The sequence below is a fragment of the Pezoporus wallicus genome, unplaced genomic scaffold, assembly GCF_028554395.1.
Source record: "Pezoporus wallicus isolate ANWC-B61680 ecotype Strahan unplaced genomic scaffold, APGP_CSIRO_Pwel_v1 contig_593, whole genome shotgun sequence".
NCBI lineage: Eukaryota > Metazoa > Chordata > Aves > Psittaciformes > Psittacidae > Pezoporus > Pezoporus wallicus.
In genome coordinates, this window is record NW_026642342.1 from 801,186 (window position 1) to 823,795 (window position 22,610).

The 22,610-nt window shown below is 42.9% G+C and overlaps 2 protein-coding genes across 6 annotated transcripts in view; both read left to right on the forward strand.

Moving 5' to 3' along the window:
- The first annotated feature begins 612 nt into the window (after nt 1-612).
- NME9 (NME/NM23 family member 9) lies at nt 613-8,506 on the forward strand. 4 transcript variants are annotated; one of them, XM_057429218.1, is made up of 8 exons: nt 613-1,039; nt 1,261-1,386; nt 4,540-4,597; nt 5,233-5,336; nt 6,481-6,552; nt 6,925-7,041; nt 7,657-7,733; nt 8,428-8,506. In XM_057429218.1, exons 2-7 carry the CDS (start codon nt 1,354-1,356, stop codon nt 7,726-7,728), a joined length of 456 nt encoding a protein of 151 aa, XP_057285201.1. In that variant the 5' UTR covers nt 613-1,039; nt 1,261-1,353; the 3' UTR covers nt 7,729-7,733; nt 8,428-8,506. The 4 variants fall into 4 exon arrangements, with proteins under 4 accessions (XP_057285201.1, XP_057285200.1, XP_057285198.1 ...); XM_057429217.1 differs by having other exon boundaries at nt 1,024-1,125; XM_057429215.1 differs by lacking the exon at nt 613-1,039 and having other exon boundaries at nt 1,046-1,386.
- Nucleotides 8,507-8,607: 101 nt separating this feature from the next.
- The window catches only part of VPS8 (VPS8 subunit of CORVET complex), a 74,246-nt gene continuing 60,243 nt past the window's right edge, over nt 8,608-22,610 (forward strand). Inside the window, exons 1-7 of one of the 2 annotated variants that reach the window (XM_057429315.1) lie at nt 8,608-8,820; nt 9,514-9,582; nt 11,648-11,778; nt 13,793-13,886; nt 14,904-14,936; nt 16,333-16,387; nt 22,458-22,582. In XM_057429315.1, coding sequence (XP_057285298.1) covers nt 8,695-8,820; nt 9,514-9,582; nt 11,648-11,778; nt 13,793-13,886; nt 14,904-14,936; nt 16,333-16,387; nt 22,458-22,582 — 633 coding nt within the window. In that variant the 5' untranslated portion in view covers nt 8,608-8,694. Of the gene's footprint in view, nt 8,821-9,513; nt 9,583-11,647; nt 11,779-13,792; nt 13,887-14,903; nt 14,937-16,332; nt 16,388-22,457; nt 22,583-22,610 lie in introns of those variants that run through there. The other variant, XM_057429316.1, reaches the window with a different exon arrangement.

Sequence of the window (22,610 nt, forward strand, 5' to 3'; positions counted from 1 at the left end):
TAGTTATGAAAGAAGCCAAATGATCTGCTTAAAAGCATATTGTGCCAATATATTCTTAAGGAAAACATCTCATTTTTTAAAACTTGTTCTTGCAGACTTAAACCTGCAGTAGATCTAATTGCATTAGGTGGTGCACCTCCACGAAACTGCTGAAGCAGTGACAGAACAGGCAGAGGAAGGAATAATTGAGGTGAATGAAAGTAGATTCTTGAAGACCAGAAAATGGGTTTAACAGGAGTGTCTTTGGTAATCCTAAAGTGTAAGCACATATGTGTAAACATGCAAAATTTCAGTAGCGGTTAAAATCATCTGGACTTTACTGAAGGCTTATTCCTACAAAAAGAAAGATGCAGGGGGCATCCAGGGTGCAGTTTGCTCTGCTGAGCTGGTGCTGGAGGCAGGGGAGCCCCTGCCAACGTTCAGCAGAACCATGTCCCCTGCAGGTCCTAGACAATGTCACCTTAAGTTGCCAGGGGCACTAGGAGAGCTGACGTGCCAAAAGCCAAATCCTCAAGCAGCAGGGACCTTGGGCAGCTGGGGGACCAAGCTACCAGACATTATGTGTCTGCATCTGGAGCCCAGTGACCCCCCCCCCCCAGGCATGTGAAGGGACGAGTTGAGCAGCAGCCGTGCTCAAAAGCACATCGTCCTGGGGTGTGCTGGGCACAGCACTGGCCTCTCACTGCAAATAAGGTTAAAACCAACCAACCTTCAAAACCTGAGCTGCCTTTGGAGTAGGGCCAGCAGCTCATCGCCTCTCCTGGGTTCTAGGCAGGGCCGTGGGGAGCTGGGCAGGTTTGACAGACAAAGGGAAGGCAGAGAGGCTCCAACTGCAGCTGCTGCTGCATGAATGGGAATTCGAGAAGACCGAGCTGAACTTCCTGTCTGCAGGGGACTTCGATAAGAGAGTGGGGCGGGCTGGGCTTGGCTTCCGCTCCCCCTGGCATTGCCATGGCTGCCATAGCAGCGTTGGGGTGCTGTCATAGCAGCGTTAGGGTGCTGCCATAGCAGCGTTGGGGTGCTGCCAGCTGCTGCACAGGTACTGATGGGCCCTGTGTGGGGACAGGCTGCTGAAAGCAAACGGCAAGTTCGGGCTAGCAGCAGCACCCTGCCTCTGTGAAAAGGGTGTGACCAAAGCTGTGTCCAGGCTTTGGACACTGCTGAGCCAACACTGCTCCCTTCCAAAAGGGCAGGGTTGTCAGGCTGTATGTGGTGGGTTGGAGGAGCAAAGACACGTAAAAAGCTTTCTCTGTGGTGCAGATTGAACAGCAACTGGATTCATGTAATTAGAGGACATCTGCAGTGCTTTGCACTTGGGACTGCTGCTCAGAAGACCCTTGTTCCTGCAGAAGGATGGCTGCAAAGAAGAAGGAAGTAGTACTGCAGGTCAGTAGGAGCCAGGCTTTTAAAGTGTCTTTTAAACTCATAGTATGTGCAAAGGAGGAAGTTCGGTCTTGGGATATTTCAGATTCTCCTGGCAAAGCCCTGCTGTGAGGTTTCTGGGGTGGAAAAACCTTCCTGAAGGCAGGTAGGAAGTATGGGAAAACATGGCAAGTCAAACCTGTCCTCAGGGTCAGTGCTATGGTGTGCAGAGGGAGGTTGCTATGGGGCTGCAGGTTGTATTCCAGAGCTGTTAAGAGCTGGCACAGGTTTGGCTACTTTCATAGATCAAAATGCGTCTGTGTTTCATGGGACAATGGTTCAGAAGCCATTCAGAAGTAGGGAACTGGGGGAGGGAGCATTTCTCCTGAAGGGCAATTGTCACTGAGCATCTGACCAGTTCACATACTTAGAAAAATCACTGTAATGAAAGAAAAGTTAGGAGGTACAAGAAAAAATTCAAAGGCTGAAAAATCTATTTCACAATGGTGAGTAGATGAATTTCTTCCTGTTTACACTGCACAAGTGACCTAATGATGCATTATAATTACCTGCATAGGGGAGAGAGTATTTCGGAGAATAGTTTCATATGCAAAGACATTGAAAAAAAACCCAAAAGTAGTTATGAAGGTCTTAAAATTTTGAAAAAAAAGCTCAGTCTTTGCAAGAGAGAAATATGGAAGGAGATTATGGTCTCTATAACCTTGTTTATTCACTGTTAAAACTGGAAAGCATGGAGTGCAAATGTGAGCATTTCTATAAGACAGAAAGGATCACTGTTAAGGTAAAACTGCTTTCCCCTGCTGTTTGTCTAGCTGTATTCCTGTGCCATGCAGAAAACGTCAAGCAGGCTTTGCAACTTTTGCAACTAAGGGAAAGCTAGGTCTAGATTTGCAAAAATATGATCACATCTGCAGATGAAAGCTGAACTTTGTGTAAGACATAATGTGATGTCCTGGAAAGGTTCTCGTTGTATTAGAGAAGAGCCAAGTCCTAGCAACCTCAGGGCATCGAAATTAGCAAAGCACTTTGAAGGGTACCTCAATCTATCAGTTCAACTCAGGCTTTAACTCGTTATCACAAATTATTATCTGAAATCATTTGAATTCATTAATGTTCTGTGAAACACTCCGAGGGTGGTCCCAGCACTAGAGGTAACTGGAATCATTACATTACTTAATTCTGCAGGTGTTCTCTGAATAAAAGTAGGCTTGGGGACATGTGTTAAAGAGAACGGATGGAGGTGTTGGACCAACTCGTCATTCTCTGGGAGATGCTGGACTCTGGAAGTCTGTATGAGGCCATTTAATTTGCACTGGAGTTTCCACTCTTAGTATTCTTTGCAATTTTAGAAATGTTGGTGCTAGTTATTGTAAAATCACTGGTCTTACTGAAACTTACTGTCTTCCAATGTAGACTAAATGTAGTTAGGGTTTATGATGCCAACTGTGAAAGTTATTAGGAATCCTCATTGTTCAGGATGAACAAAACCAGAAGATCTTACATTTCTCAAGGAGCTTTTTTTTTTTTTTTTTTTTTTAATCTTACTGTGTTTTTCTAAGTACATACTACAGGGCAAGTCCTGTAAGATAGGAAAGATGCTGAAGATACTTCCCTTTCTAATAACAGGAAACATGGGATAAAATAGCATGTGGCACAATATGGGATTGTCTAGGGCATCCTTGACTGGGTAAGTTCCTGAGCAATCTGCTCTAATACTGACCTTTGAGCAGTGGATTAGACTAAGGACTCCATAGACCTCTTCCAGCCTAAATCTCTATTGTTCACTATGTTTTGGAAGTCTTTAAGTAGCAGCTGGTAATTCAGGTAAGGACATGATGAGCTCAGATCACCCTCTAGTGACCAGACATTGTGAAAGCTGTGTATTTACTAGTTTATCAAGAAACACCTGAAACATCTTAAGGAAGTAGCATAGCATGTGTGCAGGTAAGGTGAGAAACTGCTTGTGGAGAATCATCATTCTCATCCCTTGTAAAATGGGATGAGAACGGGGTCTGAAATAGGTGTGAGGAAAGTAGGATTGTGTGCTGGAGATGAGCATGTTGAAGTAGCACTCTGAATGCTCAGGTTAGCCCAGGCCACAACCTTGCACTGCTTTTGAGCACCATGCTGGCTCTGATAGGAGGTCTCTGCAACCTAGTGGTGTCTGTGTGTGGCTCTCCTCCAAGCCTGTGTTGCGTGACCCAGGCAGCCTGCAGAGAACTGGTCCAGTTATTTGCCAGTGGCTCTAAACTGTGTTAGCTGCTAGCCTGTGTTAAAACATCATTACATATCAGACTTCCATTTAAGTGAAAGCAAAGTAGCTCTTTGTGTTTCTCCTGTAGCAAAGTGCTGTGGTAGGGAGCTCAGGGTCTCTGAGACCTGCTGCCTTGCTGTTCTTCCTGGTAGCAGCACATTTGCAGGGCTGTATGATAAGCCAAGGCACAGGAGGAATATCTGGAGCCCTTCCATGCTTTCAGATCTTGCTGCATGGCCCCAGAAAGACTTTTGTTGCCATAAAAGCAGGAGGGTGCCAGGAAAAACCTGAGGTTGTACAGGTATTTCAGACCTTCCCTCTTGTGCCATAGCACAGCCTGGTAGGATAAACTGGGGCTCCGGTCAGCCATCCAGAGGTCCTGTTGGGTTGCAAGGGACCACATCCCCAGTCACCCCTCAGAACAGGAGGTGACTTAGTCTCACTGCAGAGTGTGGGGCCCCCAGGTAACCAGGCTGTTCAAGTAATTACTGCCACTAAAGAGGGGAAGGCTTGCTGTTGGCTGGATGCTGTTACCGTTTCTATCTGTCTTTCCTTGGTTCTTGTGAGTCTCTAATAAGCTTTTCTAGAGTTAGCTGGCTTACTGGTGGCTGTCTTGGAGCTGGCATCAGGTAGTAGCAAGAGCATGTGGAAAGGAGGAACGAATGAGAGTTTGGGTGTGAGAATATCTGACTTCTCAGCTGCTTTTTCTCTGAGGTCTTCCACACACTTTCTAGCACAGCTTGGCCTTGCCTATCTGGTCAAAGGTGAAAGAATTGCAGTCAAAAAGAGTTTTGAGTGCTCAGGTAACATCAGGCAAGCTTGAAGTGATTTGTCAAGATATTTGCAGCAGTCAGGGTGATGACTTACCATTGCTTTTACTGTGTTTTTAAATTTTCACACAGATTAACATCAATAGCCAGGAGCTTTGGGAAGAAATGCTGTGTCTCAAAGGACTCATTGGTAAGGGTTTGATCAATATAATAGATTGCTTTTGTTCTGTGTTAAAAAGACACCAGTACTATCAGGAGTCAGTTACTAGTGATACGGACGTTCAGTCAGTTCCTCTACTCCTCTGGCCCTGAATGAAAGAAATATGCTAATAGAGGTGTGACTAGCTGGAGGTTGTAGCCCTCATCATTTATGAGGGACATGTCAATGTTTCCTCTAAAGACTCCTCTATATTACTGTTATTAGCTTGTTTATTTATAATGTGATTTGATTCTCAGATCTAGCATTTGAAGCCTGACAGAGGATAATAGTTTCTACTTCAGAATTGAATCTATAGCCTTTCTAGCATTCAACAGGGGTCTTGCCACACTCTAGACAGAAGTCTAGGAGCAACAGCCACAAGTTGCAGCTTGGGAAATTCTGATTGGACATGAGGCTAATCTTCCCCAGGGTGGTGCTCCAGAGGTCACCAAAGAGGACTTCAGTCCTCAGAGGTTTTCAAGATTCTTCTTACTGCACTGGCACCCTTCTGCAGTGCCCTTCCAAATGCTTATGTTGCAAAGTGGAAAAATGCCAAAACCAACTTAATGGTCTGTGTCTAAACTGACCCATTTTGACCTCATTCTTACTAATTTTTCTGCTTGCAGTTGTTGATGTGTATCAAGCCTGGTGTGGTCCATGCAAAACAGTAGTGGATCTTTTCCAAAAAATAAGGAATGAAGTTGGCAGTGATCTCCTGCATTTTGCTGTGGTAAGGACTAATTTGGCACTGCTTAAAATACCTAGTCCCCTGAAAACAGCTTGTAGCTAAAGGCTAAAGCCATTTTATCTTTCCAATATTGAGCTAAAATTCTAACAGTCCAGGAGTTCCAGCTTGTGAGAATGAGCCTGCCAAATACAGACACTTGGCTACATCAGTAAGAATCCAGATCAATAAGAATTTTCAAGCTTCAAGTGTTCTGTACTTTTCAGATTTCTGCTTAAGCAAGTAATGCTAAAGAGAATCATTAACATGCATGTCCTTCTGATGTACAGGGAGAGTCTGAAGGAGCTGGGTTTTTTCACCCTGGAGAACACTTAAGATACAGATGTCTAGTAGGGTATAAATAGAGAAGGCAGAGACAGGCACTTCACAATGATGCGCAGCAAAAGAACAACAGGATCAAGTTGCAGCAGGGAAAAATACAAGTAGATAGAAGGAAAAAGTATTCATTCAGTGTAGGAGCGGCTGGACACTGGGATTAGTTCCCAGAGAGGCTATGGAGCACTGATTCTTGGAGATTCTCAAAATTAACACAGTCTTGAGAAACCTCCTATTGCATTCAGACTAGCCCTGCTGTGAGGCAGAGTCTTGGCCTTGGACTAGAGCCCTTCAGAAGTCCCTCCCTATCTCAACCATGCTGTGATTCTGTCTTTAAATGCCTTTCCTTGCTGAAGGCCAGCTTTTACTTGCCGACAGCCATGGGCAATGAGGTTTCTCATAGAAGCTCCTGCCCAGGACTCTATGCAGCCTACTGCTGCTGCTGCCACCACAGCTCCTCCAGTCTCTTCTCTCACTCCCTGTAGACAAAAGGGCTTGATTTCATTCTTTCAGGCTTTTTCTCTGGGATTTGCTAGGGTAAGCTGCTATGAGATAGATGTCCCTGCCCCACAAGAGCTGTGAGTGAAATCTGCTGGCTTCTCATCACTGATCGTGAGCTGGGAGTTGGTTGTCGCCCTGGCTCTGACGAGTGTCATTTTGCCCCATAAGAATGGGATGTGGAGCTGTTCTGCTCTATGTGGGGGATGAGTGCCAGCCAGCTGGGGATGCCTGAGCCCAGGTGGTTAACATGGGTATTCCTCCAAAGCAGAAATGCTTTTCTAGAAACACCTGTTTTATTTTCCATTCATTTTAGGCTGAAGTTGATTCCATTGACAGTCTGGAAAAATACAGAGGAAAATGCGAGCCTGTCTTTCTGTTTTATGCAGTGAGTGAAAATATTTTTTTACAGTAGTTGCATAGCAATAAACATGACTTACCAGTGGGAACAACTGTTTTGAGGGATACTCTTCTTTCATGTGTGTGCAGGACAATTTTATTTGCTCTGTATATGCCAGTATCTGCTGGTGATCAAGTGCTACATGGATAACAACACACAGCCAGAGTTTACCACGAAGAAACAGAATAATGTAATAATGACAAAGAAGCTAATTCCAAAGTTTTCTTGTTCTGGAACAGAACAGCTCTGTTAGGGTGGAGAGACTGGTACATAATACCATACATGATGTGCTGCTGTGGTGATTTCTAGAGCTCAGAGGGCACAACTGGAGCACATACTGACAGATTTCACACCTTTCAGGGAGGAGAATTAGTAGCTGCAGTAAGAGGAGCAAATGCACCATTGCTGCAGAAGACCATCCTTGAACAGCTGGCTGTGGAAAGGAAGGTTTTAGAACATGGAAGACAGCGTGTGGTAGTAAGTCAATAAATCCTTTACCTGCAGATGTGCACACCAGAGAAAAGGTTCAGTTCCCCATTGCCAGCATAGCTCTAAAGCGGAGTCACTTCTCTGCAAAAATCCTGTCCTTTCGTCTGAACTGACTCTGAAATCCAGTTACTACATTGTTTGAGCGTTCACAAGCCTGTGGAGCCTACCTAGGTGGAGGAACCTGGATAGGGTGACTGCAGTTTTTAAAACTTCGGTGCTCTTGACAAGAGGTAAAAGGAGTGCATATCATCCGGCTCTAGAGGATGAAAGGGAAACTCTGCTGTGACTTCTTTTCACCTCTTCACCTACCCATAGCATTTATGGTATTCCTTAAAGCTGCCTTCCAAATCAGTTTCTAATTTCAGCATCTCTAGCAGGTCTCTACAGTAGAACCCCAGACTGGTTTGGGTTGGAAGGGACTTTAAAGCTCATCCAGTTCCAACCCCCTGCCACGGGCAGGGACACCTTCCACTAGATTAGGTTGCTCAAAGCCCTGTCTGGGCTGCTGAGGTGGAAAGTGGGGACCTGCCTGGCAGATGCCCTCCTAGAAGGCAAGAGGATGCTCAGGATGTTCCTTGCTTATGCACATGCTCTTACTGCTAGGTACAAGACAGAGCCTTCTCCAAAGAAGAGGGAAAAGTGGCTGTTCTTCAGGAACAGTGGAAGGCTAAATAGGTGAGGTAGGTACAGCTGTAGGATGCTCTTTTTTGCCCTTAGCCATCTGCATTTGCTAAAGCTGGAACCCTAAATGATGATTCAGCTGCTGCTGCTCCTTGAGTGCTGGAGGGGACATTCCTCCAAATGGGCACCACGTGCTCTTCCCCACTCTCTAACAGAGCAATACTAAGGATATATCACCTTGAAACAGTCTTTGTAGGCACAAATAAGAAAGCAAGGTAGCTTAGGTGCCTGATACCATTGAACTATTTATCCTTCCAATGGTTTAAACTGCATTTGTCAGTACTGACCTTTCCCCTGAGCTTGGTGAGGGCTTTCTTCTGTCTTTAATAACAAATACTGAACTAGCTGCACATGCTGCTCAGCTGTTCCAAGTGGCTTTTAGAAGAAAACACGTTTGGGCACCAAATCTTATTACACCAGCTCTTGCCTTGTCTAAAATTAGCCACATATTCCCAAAGGCTTTTGCCTCTCACCAGACTTCTAACCTACAGTGACACTCGCTTTGGCTTTGCTGGGACGCAGCTGCAGTCTGCCGCTGCGCACACCACGTGCTGGCTCCCAAAATGCTGGAAATTGCAGCAAAACCCACTGGGCTTTAGCTAAGGCACCGTGGATCTGGAAGGGATGTAATGAATTTTGATCTCTCATTTCTTTACCTATTACTAACTTTTTTCCCCTTTCCTTCCCTCGGAGGCTAAGGCACCTGTTGATTCCCAGCCGTTGTCGTGGAGCAGACGTGGGATTTCCCAATAAACACATGGATTTTGTGCGACACCACCACCGCCGTTCTCTGTCTCTTTCTCGATAGCGCAGGCACCTCGGCCCCTTTAAGGCCGGCACCTGGGAAGGTGGCCTCGCCGGGCTGCGCCTGCGCAGGCAGGGGGCGTCTCCGGACGCGGGTTCGAGTTCCGCCGGTGCCGGCCTGGCGCTGTCACCGCCGCGGCGCTCGCAGGCCCGGTGATGGACGCGGCGCCGGAGCAGGGTGCCTGCCCCACGGGAGCGGAGGCCGACCCGTGCCCGGAGCCTCCTGTACATCGGCTGAGCGTGGCGGAGCTCGAGCGCGAGCTGGACTGCCGCAGCGAGCTGGTGCGTCGCGATGTTGTGCTCGGGCGTAGATCTCCGCCTGCCGGGGCGCTTCCTACCTCCTTCGGGGACAAGCAGTCTGAGGGAGGCGGCCGCGGCTGAGGCCCGGCCGCTCCCTCCCTTCCGCTCGGCGCTGGCGGCTGCGAGCCCGCTGAGGCAGCCATGAGGGGAGGGTCTGTGGGGACAGGACCGCAGAAGTTAGGTGGGTGAGCAGGACGCAAGTGCTGCGCTAGTTCACTGCTATAGCAAAGCTTGCTGTTCAGTTATGCAAACATCTGGTTAAAGTGCCTTTTTTTTTGAGAAAACTATGCGTTTTTCCCGTTAGTAAGCAGTCAGGAAAAAAAAGAATCTTGTGTACTGATGTCTGTCGGTATTAGAAGGACAGTGTAACATTGGTAGCGATCTTTACAAATAGAAAAAGGATTTTGATATCTGTCGGATTGACAGATCTGGCCACTATATAACTATTTTCTATTTCAGATGCTAAATACTTCTTGTTCAGTCCTGCAATGCCAGGTTTCAGAAACTGCATTTCTAATAGGAGAAACTGCAGTGTGTATACTGCCTTTCTGGGCAGACTCTGGTTGGAAGGAGTGCATACATAGCTGCTTTTTGGGTTTGTTTTTCTTTAGTTAGAAATTAGTTTGGAAATTGGAGTAGGCAATTTAAACTCGGTCTGTGGTTTCTGATGTACAGATTGATGATAAAGAATTCGACATTCCTCAAGTTGATACCCCTCCAACACTGGAGAGCATCTTGAACGAGGTGAGTGATCCATTGGACATGCAACCGGCTCCAAGACAGGGAGGAGCTAAGATGAGGCAGCACGTACTCCTGTGGCTCTTCTCATGTTGTGTTTTTGTGGGAAATAAAACTGTATAACTTACTAATTTCCTGATACCTGACAAAACATGTGCTCAGTTAACTGATTGCTGTACAGTTTGTAATATGTTTGGAGTGGGTTTTTTTAATCAAAATATCTACTGCTGAAACATAGAATCAGGCAATGGTTTGTGCTGGAAGGAATCTGAAAGTTCATCCAGTTCCAACCCCCTGCCATGGGCAGGGACACCTTCCACTAGGCCAGGTTGCTCCAAGCCCTGTCCAACCTTGCCTTGAACACTGCCAGGGATGGGGCAGCCACAGCTTCTCTGGGCAACTTGTGCCAGCACCTCAGCACCCTCACAGGGAAAAATTTTTTCCTAATGCCTCATGTCAATCTCCCCTCTGTCAGGTTAAAGCCATTCCCCCTGTCCTGTCCGTACAGGCCCTTGTCAGAAGCCCCTCTCCAAGTTTCTTGTACCCCCTGGTTAGGTATATATAAAGTGTTTTCATCAAATTTAACATGTTAACCTGTGGCTTTGGACAGTCACCTAAAGACTATTAAAGTCCATTAAAGGTCAGGGTCATCAAGCAACTTTTTTTCTTTTTGGCTAGAAATAAATGCAGAGATTTTTGGGTAGTTCTTAAATTGTGAGAGGAGATGAGAGCTGGGTTCTTCACAACTCCATTTATATTGTAAATTTCGTGTATGTAGCCCTCCGAACTGTCTCAACATCTGATGTTGGCTATTGTAGTACCTTGCAGAGGAGAGCCGATTCTGTCTTGTTTATATCCCCATTCAGTACTTCTTTTACAATAGCAACATGAGTACATGATCCTTACAAATAAAAAGAAGGGCATGGAAGTAAAGATAAATTTTTAAGAAAACAAGTGTTTTAGCAAACTGAAGAAATTGTGGTTGGACCTCCTAGGAACCCAGTATAAAGGGAAAAGAAGCCTGGGAGAAGTGACAGGGCTTTTTAAAAGCTGTATTAAAGATGCATGTGTAAGGAGTCCCAAGGAGATACAGTCTGGGAATGAGAAGAATAGTAGAAGCAGCAGTGTACAGAGATATGTCCTGTTCCCACAGATGCCTTGGATGATGAAGGCAGAAGGAACTTACTGGATTTGGGTATTACCAAACTGTAAGGCAATGCAGAGGAGTAGAATCCAAATCTTGAACTTGAGAGGAAATCACAAAGAAAGTGTAGTTCAGTGCAAACAAATCCAAAGTCTGACTTCACTGCTATTTATCTCAGTACATACGGGATGGAATAACTGGCAGAGCACCTTCCAGAAAGGGTTTTAGTGGAGACTGAGCCAAAAAGGTATACAGCTACGCTGGAAAAAGGAGCACTTTAATGGGCACAGGACTGCCAGCTGTAAGACAACTGGGGTGTACCTGCTCTATTCCCTGTACATTTAGCATTAGGTGGGGCTGTTCTCTTTGGCTCTGTGCTTTGAGAGCAATGTGAACTGTATGGAATTTGAAGACATCAGGGAGAATGGTTGTTTAAAACATACTGTCCAAAAAAATTTCAGGCTAAGCCTGAGAGAGAAAGAGGGAAGGTTATCACCAGCAAGAGCACAGAGGAGAGCAAAATAAACCCTCATATCAGCCAGAGGGATTGCTAGACTCTTAGCCACCACTTGGTGAAGAGCTGGAGCAGATGATGATAATTCTAGGCCTTCTCTCTGCAATTGGAGACTTTCGAGAACAGCTTAGTTAAAGGTCAGTTGAAGTTCTGATGGAGTAGATAATATCTGGTGAAGAAAGATCAGTTGACTGACTCTCCAGTCCACTTCTGTGTTTATTGTGAATTCTGGAAACCATTTTTTGGACAGAATTGGTCTCTTAAAATAATGCGTAGTTCTGTTCTTTACATGTAAGACTATCTTGTCATCTCCTCGAGTTTTCTGCTTAACTTGATGCTGTTTTGCTAATGTTCCAGTTTGGGTGTTTTGTATTTTGAATGTGTAATAAGCTGCGTTGATTCTCTTCCTTCAGACTGATGATGAAGAAGAGTCTTTCATTTTGGAGGATCCCTTTCTCTTGAACATTGATAACACAGATACACACTCCTATGACACATCTTCTGTAGCAAGCTCTGACAGTGGGGACCGGACGCACCTGAAAAGGTATTGCAGGACTTATACCCTGGGAAGATAAATGATTTTTGAAGGGATACTGCTTATATCCATTAAAAAAATTCCTTTTTTTTTTTTTTTTTGGAGTGGGTAGAAGGACAATCTAAAGCTAAGAGCAGTTGAAACTTCCTAAGGCAACTTCCTGCTGCCTCCTCCCTGAGCATTGCTTTGAGCATGCAAGTTGTCTGTTACTTGAGTAGTAACCCTTTAATTGCATGGATAGATTTTGTCTTGTGCTGTTACATCCAATGCTGAAGTCCCACAGGAAAGCTGCAGGGGCTCCAGTGAAGCTGCTTTTGGCAGAACACAGTTACTCCTGCAAGATCAAGTAGGCAAAGATGGGATTTAGTTTTGTACTGAGGGCTCACCTGTTTAGCTAAATAAATGCATTTAATGGGAGATGGACTATTTAAATTTCTCTGAATTTTTAATGGAATCTTTCAAACACTGAACCACGATGACTTTAAAGAAAATCTTTTGGAGGTGTTTCTGGTGAATGCCAGAGTCTGCAAATAGCTGGTGGGTATTTTGAAAAGTCAAGTGAACGTCTGTCATTCCTGTCAATGGAATGCTAATCTTGACATCTAAGAGCAGCCCAGAAAGTGATAATTAGTTATAATACTGCTGACTCGTTTCATTAATTACTCAAATGATGGCCTGATCCTACATCCTGAGCCACTCAGGATGCCGTATGTGCTGTGTGAAGATGTGATTGTTGCATGAGTAATAGAATAGAAACACTTTTAAGTGTCATGGCTTATGGTTGCATATAGTGGTGTACTGACTCCTTTCTTTTTTCCAATAAGATGGTTCCTGTTGAGGGAAATGTTACCTGGAGTGGCTTAGACATTTTCCCGTAGAAAGTGGGCAGAAAAACCTGGGAGTGTTACCGTCATCTTTGGATGAAGCTAGTTGCCATGTTTATGGGTCCTTAGCCATAATATAAGCTATTAGCATATTTCCTACACAGAGTCATACATGATTTGGGTTTGAAAGGACCTTGAGATCATCCAGTTCCAGCCCATGCAGTTCCGACAGGCGGGGACACCTTCCACAAGACCAGGTTGCTCCAAGCCCTGTCCAACCTGGCCTTGAACACTGCCAGGGATGGGGCAGCCACAGCTTCTCTGGGCACCTTGTATCAGCACCTCAGCACCCTCACAGGGAAAAATTTCTTCCTTATATCTAACCTAAATCTCCCCTGTTTAAGTTTGAACCCATCACCCCTGGTCTGATCACTACAGTCCCTGATGAAGAGTCCCTCTCTGGCATCCTTCTAGCCCTCTTACATGTTAGCTACTGACTTGTGCACCTCTGGAGAGATAAGAACCAAATGTTTGTGTGTTAGTTTTGGAAATCTGCCTTTGTGGTGGTGTGTACTTGGTAACAAAACTGCAACCTCCTTGGGGATTTTTCTTCTGCTGTGTATGCTACAGTATACCAGTGCTCCTTAGAAGTAACTGTCCCACTTAGACTAGTTACTTTGTAAAGACGTTTTCTCCATAAGCAGAAACACTTAACCTTTCATAGCAGATCATCTGTGTTTTAATTGAATGTTATACCTTATGCATGCCTTCAGTTTTCCTAGGGGTTTATATTCTATTAATGAGTCTTTTCCAATTGTGTATGTTCCTTGTATACTCACCTTTAAAAGCTGAAACTTCCTGACTTACTGGAAGATTAATTAAAGAGCAAAAGTGTTGCTTTCAGGCTTCATTAATAAATCTAAGGTTTGCAGATACGTGCTTGAAATTTTTTTTAATAACTGTTTTTTTTTTTCTTTTATCCCATGGGTGATGAGATAAAAACCTATTTTATGCAGGCACAGTGGTACATAGCAGGCTTTGCTAATAACCTCATGCCCATTTCATTCTGTGTGTGTAGGCCCCGAGAACAGGAATGGAAACTGCATGCAGGATTTACCTTCTGGTTTAGCTGTGGTTTAGGCGAAGTCACAAACTTTTATACTGCTCTAATACATTTGGTTTATATCTCATTTCCTTAGGAAGAAAAAGCTCCCAGATTCTCTCTCACTCCATGGATCAGTTATACGGCTCTCACTTCTGAAAGGAATTTCTGCCCAAATAGTGTCTGCAGCAGTAAGTGTCCTTTTCTCCTGGTTTGCAACCATTAAGAATAAAAAAAAGTAACTTCTGGTGTGAAAGAGAATGTGCGTGCAGTCTCCTCCCTCCGCCTACTATTGGTTTTGGATAATACCAAGATGTTTAGTACATAACTTACTAGCTAGTAATCCCTAGCTGGTAGAGAATAGGGCAGTAGCTGACTCTTACTGCAGCAGTAATATGGTAGAAATACAGAAGATCCTATTTAACACTGGTTTATGTTGCTAGGTATCATTAAACTTGATGGGAAATGTTAATATAAAATGATAGCAGTGTTGTTGGTCTGCTTGCTTGAAGATGCTGGAAAAAGGTTTGCTTAATGCCTGCAGCAGGGACAGACTATACTCCTCTGAGTGGAGTGAGGAGGGGGTTTGCATGTTCCTGTGTCTGTGACTGCGCTTGAGTCACAGGTGCAGTAGAGCTGCTCTGTAGATTGTACTGCCAGGGGAAAACCGACTGTCCCAGATTACAGCTAAGGTGGTGATTTACTAAGCATATGATTTCTAAAGCATGCAAGGGTAGGCCTGTTAGAAGTGACTCATCTGTAGAGTGTGTGATGGCTGTGTGACCAGAGTCTCTGTGGTGTGCTGCTGCTGTTATTCAGGTTGATGGAGGTGTGGGAGAGCCACCTGCATGTGGAGCTAAGAAGGTGTGCTTGAGAGGGAAGGGGGGAGTAGTTTTGCAGACGATGACTATGCTGTGTACAGAGAGAATACTGAGAACTGTTATTAAGATTAGATTGTTTTGAGAAAGACACAATAACTTCCATACGGAATTACAGGATATTCTACTTTCTCTCCACTTCCGTGCACTTTCTCATCGCTTCTGGGTATTTCTAGCCAGTGGTTCCCTCCCTCAGCACTCTCTGCCTTGGTGGGACTATTAAAATGCAACTTGGTGTTTTTTCTGCATTTTGTGGTTCTAATTATGAGACATATGCATGGAGCTGGAAGTTCTGTCTCTCTTAACTCATGACTTCTCCTGTTTTTTTAGGACAAAGTGGATGCTGGCTTGCCCACTGCAATTGTGAGTACTCTAGCAATTTTCAGCTGTAGTTAGTTTCCATGCAAGTTTGTTAAAGCAGTAATTTAAGACAGCTAATAAAGGTATCTGCCTTCTTAGCCTTATTGAAAATTTTCAGATATGAGGGGTGGGAGAAGCAGCATGAAGTATCTAGTTACTGGGGACAGTGCAACCTTTATTAACTGTCCAGCTGCTTCTCTGCTGATCAGTCCCCACACTCTCCCCATTTTCATGTCATCACTAGGGCTTGTTAGTTGAGTACCTAACCCTTCCCCATAGAGTAAGTGTTCATCTGTTGAACACAGTACATTTCCCTAGCTATTTCTTCTTTGCCAGTTATTGCTTTGACTCCTAAAAAGTTTTTAGAGAAACTTAAACTGAAGTGCTCATAAAAAGTGATGGGCTCAAAATCTCTACAGCTCTTAAAACATAACATTTCACTAAAACCCTGCCTGAAAGATACTCCTGCTTAGCAATTTGCATTAAACTTCTGAAGTCAAGTGTGCTAATTAAAATACTGAAGTGTCTGTAGTTAAAGGAGAAGAGAATTATTTTAAGGAGGTGAAATACAGCAAGTATTTGTTCTGTCCCTGTGAAATGAGTTTTGATGTTTTAGGAAGAAACTAAAGATGTGCTTAGTTGCAGCAGTCCAAAAGAAATAAGATTTTTTGTTTAAAAAAGAAAAACAAAAAATGTCACATCTAAGGCAGAAGGTTGCACAGCAGAAGTGGAAGCACGCTCGTGCGCATGGGATAAAAACCTGTACTTACATACTCCATATGTTAAAGTGCTTAATATTTTTAATCTGACTTACACTTGCTAAGAAACATGAAGTAGAACAACATTAATATATCTACAGCATCTTGTGTTTCTATTAAATTTTATTTAATTTGGTGCAGGTTTGCAAGTGCAGTAGGACCTTGGAACTATGTTTAATTCCCCATGGAATGAAGCTGGAGTCTCTGGGCTTGCTGTGGACTGTCTCTTCAGGGGACCAGCACTGCCCAGGGTTGTGGGAGAGTTCAGATGTGGGTATAAACAGCTGAGTGAGAAAAACCTTCTGGGTATTTAGACTCAGCTACCATAGCAAAAGAGTGAGGCTACCTTTACGGAGAAGATACTTCACTGTGGGTATCACTCTGAGCATTTGAATTTCAAACAGCAGAGGAAATGGCAGCCCTCTGGACATGAGAAAATGCATGTGATGGTTGTTTAGGTGCAATACTTCTCTAGCTTTCACATAGGAATTGCTTGTCACAAATTAGAAAATGGTTCTGTCTGTAACCTTTTGAATCGTCCCCTTTTTTGGCAAACTTCGCATGAATGTAGCAAGAGTTTAAGTGGTGGATTTGTCACTGACATTTCATCTACTTTTGATCCTTCTGCATGACTGTTTCAGGCAGCATCAAATCTGATTGCAGTGGGGACTTCCCATGGGTTAGCACTCATCTTTGGTAAGTTTAAAATAATGTTTTGAGTTTTTTGCATTTTAATGATCTTAAACCCAAGCACAAGGAAGAAAAGCCCAGCCTGAATTAGAATTGCAGCGTGGATTTCTTGTAGTGTGTTCTGCGTGTGCTAAATGGGATTTTCTTTACTGAAAGAAATGAAGCACATGTAATATTCTATATTTGCATATTTCTTCTGCTTCGTTGGGGATTGGCACATTGAGATATTTAGCTCTGTGACAATTTAGAGTCTTTTGTTTTTTTTAAATATAAATTACTCTGTTTACATGTGGAAGAAACCAGAACCAGTTTGCAACCGTCATCTCGCACAGTGTTTATCTTACTTATGGCATACTGGCTGCCAGAATTAGGGAAACAAAAATGCATTCTTCTGGAAGTGAAACTTCTGACCCATGGTACCTGCAGGCTTGCATCATAGGTTTCTCCTTCCCTGACTTTCCCCTGCACCAGTCACTTCTGTGTCCCTTCATTCAGTTATTATTTCCTTCCTCTTAACACCAAACTTTCTTTAAAAGGTTTCTGAGCTTTTGCCTTTGTGTATCCAGCTTGCCAGCTGAGCAAGAACAGATCCTGAATTGCTCCTGTCACATTGGGGTTCTGTGCCTTTTGTTTATGCAGCAGCAAATCCTTAACAGGTTTAGAAATTTCATTATCTTCTTTGCTTTTCTTTTGAAGTTGGCTTAAACTATTCAAGAGACCAAAAGTTATGAGGGACAGGGTACAACAGAAGGATGGGAAAGACAAACAGTGTAAAACTCACCTTTCTGGGTGATTTGAAAACTATTTGATGCCATTTGCTTACCAGTATTGAAACGATTACATGATGTGCTTAATCTGTATGTAAAAAACTACTTACCTGCTACAGTCAGTACATGATATTACAGAGGTTTTAGTTGTACATCTTTGTGGTTTTCCTAGAATTTGTCTGATAAATGGAGATCTCCAATACCACTGCTATGGAACACATATTTACTCTGATTTTCCTGTTGTGCCTCTATTTGCAGACACTCTGAAGTCAGTAACCTTTTAAACAAGAAATTATTCTCTGCAAGTATCATAATAGAGAACAGTTATTTTTAGCATTTTACACTGCAGAAGGGGCTGTAACACTCCATATAAGCATGCAAAGAGGAACGGTCATTCTTACCTTTGTCGTGATTATTTCTGCATCAAGCCCTGTTTAACAGAGTGGGCCACTGAATGCCTGAATGTCCAGGATGCTTAGTATGCTGTCTTATTTTGGGTTATGTATTTTGTAAGGTTTGCTTGTTTTGCTCAATGCTAGTTTTCTTTGATGACTGGACCAACATGTTTACTGTTGTTTTATCCATGATATTTGCAAGGCTGTATAGTCTGTAGTTATTTGGTTCATTTTGTGGCCTTTAGGAAACTTGGAGCAATGCAAGCTCTCCACTAGTTAGCTTTTATTAAAATAAATTAAAATAAAATAAATGTCTGTGCTTTGAAGAACTTCTCTGCATACTTGCAACAGAGCCTTTAAAGCTTTCTGATCTATTGAAACATACAAAGTTATTGTTTATACAGCTATGTGCTGGGCTGTATTATCACAGGTGCATTCAGCAGGTTCTAAAAAATGAATACTTGCCTCTATTCTGCACTTTTAAGATCACATCTGAAGTACTGGGTACAGTTTTGGACTGCTCAGTACAAGGAAGACTTCTATGTACCACAGTGAGCGAGCCCAGTGGAGAGGGTTCACCAAGATTACTGTGAGGCTGAAGCGCATGATACATGAAGAAAGTCTGAGAAAATTTGGTGAGAAGGTGACTAAGGGAATATCATATCTTCTACTACCTAATGGAAAGGTATAGAGAAGAGAGGCTTGGACCCTTCTCAATGGTCCGTGGTGTTAGGTAAGAGGCAGTGGATACAAGCTGCAGCATGGGAAGCTCTGATGAAATTTTTTGCCATCAGGGTGATGAAGCATTAGTAGGCTGAAGGAGGCTGGACGCTTCCATTCTCTGCTAAATTCTTTCAGTTCTGTAACTAAAACCTGGGTGTTGATCACAGTGCTCTCAGAACTATCTGCAAAGAGAGAAATCCTTGCAGGATATGGCTGCATAAGTCCTTGTTGTGCACAAAGGTTGAGGATTAGTGTTCTGGCTTGGGTTTAGTCTGTCATTTAAACCAGCAGTTTATGTCTGTAGATTGATCAATTTCTGTACTTTTTTTTATGAAGAAGTTTTTCTGCAAGGTGTGTTAATGCAGATGAGATTTACTTGAGTTTTGTAAGCTGTGCGCATGGCTGATACTGTACAATGGAAACATAATTTTTTTTTTCCCTGCAGAAATGTAGGTCTGTTTTCTGGTTGAACATTGCTGATGTTTAAATTTCTCTGAGTGTTGTGTCACCAGCACATCTTTTAACTCATTATTTTTTCTTGCATATATTTTTGCTTTATGTAGCTATTTTGCTTGTCTCTTCTCCTAAGTCCACCTGTACCTTTTGATGTCTCTGCTTTGTCATTTTGAGGACTCTTGGGTGGCTTTCATTCTGCTTTTTTGAATGCTTTTCTGGTGGAGTTGTTAGATTAGGTGCCAACTCTTTGACATCTTGTGCTACAAGTATTGGTAGGAAGGGATTCTAGAGACCTGTAGTCACCCTGTGTTTGGTGCTGTCACCAATAATCGGATCAGGGCAGCCCTGGCTTTGTCTGGCCAAGTCTTGAAGAACTCTTACGGATGGAAAATACTGCCCAACGGGCAAATGCATTTGCACACTCCTAGTAACCTGCTCCAGGGCCACATAATCTTGTAGAGGCAAAAGCCCCCAACCTAACATCCCATCTAAACCTCTTGATCTGCCATGTCTGGTATCTGATGTTAGTTATATAGAATCATAGAATGGTTTGGGTTGGAAGGGATCTTAAAGCAATAAATAATTTTCAGATTTTTTTTCCTCCGTCCTTCTAGAAGAGCTTTTTACACTACTTATAAGTAACGTAAAAGTAAATCAAGAGATTTTTACACTACTCAAAAACTATCCTTTAAACAGAAGTCACTGAAATGTGTTATTTTTCATGGAGACTTTATGTTCTGGACAGAAAAAGTCTGTATAGCTAAGCTTTGTATTGATTAGTGTGGAACCACTTATTTTCTCTGTTGGCTGTAAAACTTAGTGTCTTGAGCCTTTGTTGAGCTGTGAGAATGATATGATATCGTGGGAGACCCAAAGCACCTAAAGACAGCATTAAATCTAGACTTTGGGAACTGTTGTCCTTGAATGTTTTTTGACGTTAATGGGGAGTTGATTGGCTGGGTGGTGACACCTGCTGAAAATAGTCTTACCAGTTACATCACTGTGAACTTCCAGTTTTATTTCCTCTCTGATGTCTGGGTTTTTTTCAATACAATGAAGTCCAAATTTATAAATTCATTTTTCTTCACTGATTCCATATGCTTTTTAAACCACTTGATTTTAAAACACTAGCTGCCACAGCATCCTCTCAGTTACTTGAATAAATCAAAAGGGCAAATGTTAGTAAAAGGAAGCACTGTCAGCAAAATCTGAAGGTTCTCTCTGAAGAACTTCACATATATGCTGTTTGTTACTTTGCTCCTTCCTTTTATATTGATTTCTGGCTTTTTCTTTCCTCTTTTGGCCCTTTCTGTGTGGACTGAAAAGGAAAAGGTACAGTAACATTGCACTGTGCACGTACCCTGCATGAACAACTCCTGTCTTGCCCAGTTTGCATGTTGTCTATGCAAGAATTTAAAATACCAGATAAGCAGCAAGTAAGGCAGTACAGTAATCAGTCAGTGGGTGATACTGCTGGCTGCTCTGGGAATTGGTTATTGAATGCATGTGCATTGCACACTTCCAAATTCTCCAGGCAATATCAGCAGAGCAACAGGTAAATGTGCTATTTATAATGCCTTAGGGCAGCAGGTCCATAGCTGGTTTTAAAGGAATTATTTTGGGACAGGACAAAGATTACAATCCATCTGTTTCTGCCTGAGAGCTGTCAAGTGGGACCACTATGAAGAAGGAACCCAATTCAGAGAGCAGCAAGCCAGAAATTGTGAAATCTGTGCAAGCAGACAGCAACTTCTAAAAATCCTGCTTGTGCATGGGTTACGCTGCTGAGGAGGGAGCAGTGGGTCCCTGATGTGGTAACCACAGGTTCCTGACTTAACCCTTGCTCTGAGTAATCATTTCAATAGCTTAAGCTGAAGGCAGGGGGTGAGGAGCTCACCCATTAGCTTACCATCCCCCAGCCAAGAGGGATATATCTCTTGGGAGAGCATTTATGGGCACTGTGCCTAATAAAGGTGGGAGGAAAGGACCTATAACATCCAAGTAATTCTGCAGGAAATAAAGCAGGCCTTTCAAACTTATGAAAATCATGGCTCAAGGGAAAGATCTTGATTAAAACCTGGTGATCTGAGAAGTAATAGCTTCTGGAGTGCTATGTGTATTCCTTTCTGCTGGAAAGTGATTTCTATTCACAAACTTTTTATTCTTTACTTGTAGAGCTGTATCAAATGTGCCATCTCATTTGACTTCAGACTTTGACAGCAACACAAATAGTTACTGCCAGAAGTTTTTTTCAGCTGAAAATTTGCTGTATGTCAATTGCAAAATGAAAAGCATTTTTTTGACAGTTGATAGCCCCTTTGTTTCAAACACCTGGAAAAAGCTTTTTGTGCCTAATCCTGAATGTGCCTTAGTTAAAAGTTGATAATATTAATCTGGAAAACCATTAGATCAACTTTTATAACCTTTTGCTTTTATCCATTTTTTACTACTTTACCAGTTGATTAATATGAGTGTATTGATACAGGTGTCTTGCTTTGCTTTGGAAGCAATTTCATCCATCTTATTTAATGGCTTCTCCATGTGTCATCTTTTGATGTACTGGTGTGGGTTTCTGTGGGATTAGCTTTCCAAGTGATCATTTCCCAACTCTAAAAATGCATCACTGGCAAGCAGTGGGCACTTCCTTCTTAGGAAGAAATGACTTGAGTCATACAAAGCATTTAATTTTGGGGTGGGGGTCTTGTTTATTTTGAAATGACGGTGAGGGAAGAAGGAAATTGACTTTAAAGTTCATGTCGGTGTGCATATTAAGATCTCAGGCTGAACTGAAAGCAGTAGTGATTCTGGAGCTGCTACCCTTTTCTGTTTGAAAGCTGTGAAGGATTCTCCTTTTTCATGCTTTACAGGAAACAGGTTACTGATCGACTTACTGACAGGTTTAAGCTAAAGTGGAAGAAAAAGAATGCAATTCACCTTCAACAGCAAAAGCAGCAGTATTTTTCTTATTTTTAAACATATTTCTATGGTTAGGAGATGGCCTTTTGGTAAATGAACTGTAATTCCAGACCTCTGGAAGAGGATTTATTTCTTTGGGACCTGAAGGACACCATCTGGAGAATACCTCTTGGGGGAACTTGTTTTCCAGCTGTAGCTCTGTTTTCTGAGTTTCCATGCAAATTTTCTATGATTTTTCTTCTTTGACTCATTCTAATCTATGCCATATACACCCTTGTCACAGTGATGTCAAGGTGTTTTTTAGTAGCATGGCAAAGGATGATTTTTATTTCCATCACATGGCTTCTGCTTCCATCTTATCCTACTAAAGAGAGCTGTGTGCAGAGCGATGGCCTTAAGTTTGAAGTGTTTCCACTGCCTTATGCTTAGTTAATAGAGGTGGTGGCTGAAACACTCTGCCTGGCCCCTGGAGCAGAAGGTGCTGTGGTTTGCTGTGGCTCCCTGGCATCAGACTGCTGCAATTTAAGCACCATTGCAGAACAATAAAAGGAAAGCTGCATAGTGCTTTGATTTTTCTAGTACCCCTGCATTTCCATATTCCCTGTGCCTGTCTTGTAGCTTTAAAATAATTTATAATTTTTGTATTTCCCTGCAAGAGTGTCGCACTATATCTGTACTAACATGTGCTCTCATCTTGTAAACTCTTAAGAACTTAATTGTAAGCCTGTGAATCAAGTGAATTTTAAATGTAAATAATTGCATGATGTTAAATTTAATGATTGCTCTTTCTTTCTCTTTAATTTCTTATTTCTGCTGTAGATCAAAACCAGGCTCTTCGGCTGTGTCTGGGCAGCACTGCACTTGGGGCCCAGTATGGGGCTATCTCTGCTCTCAGTATCAACAATGACTGCTCGAGGCTTCTGTGTGGCTTTGCAAAAGGACAGGTAATTCCCATAGGATGAGATGGTCCAG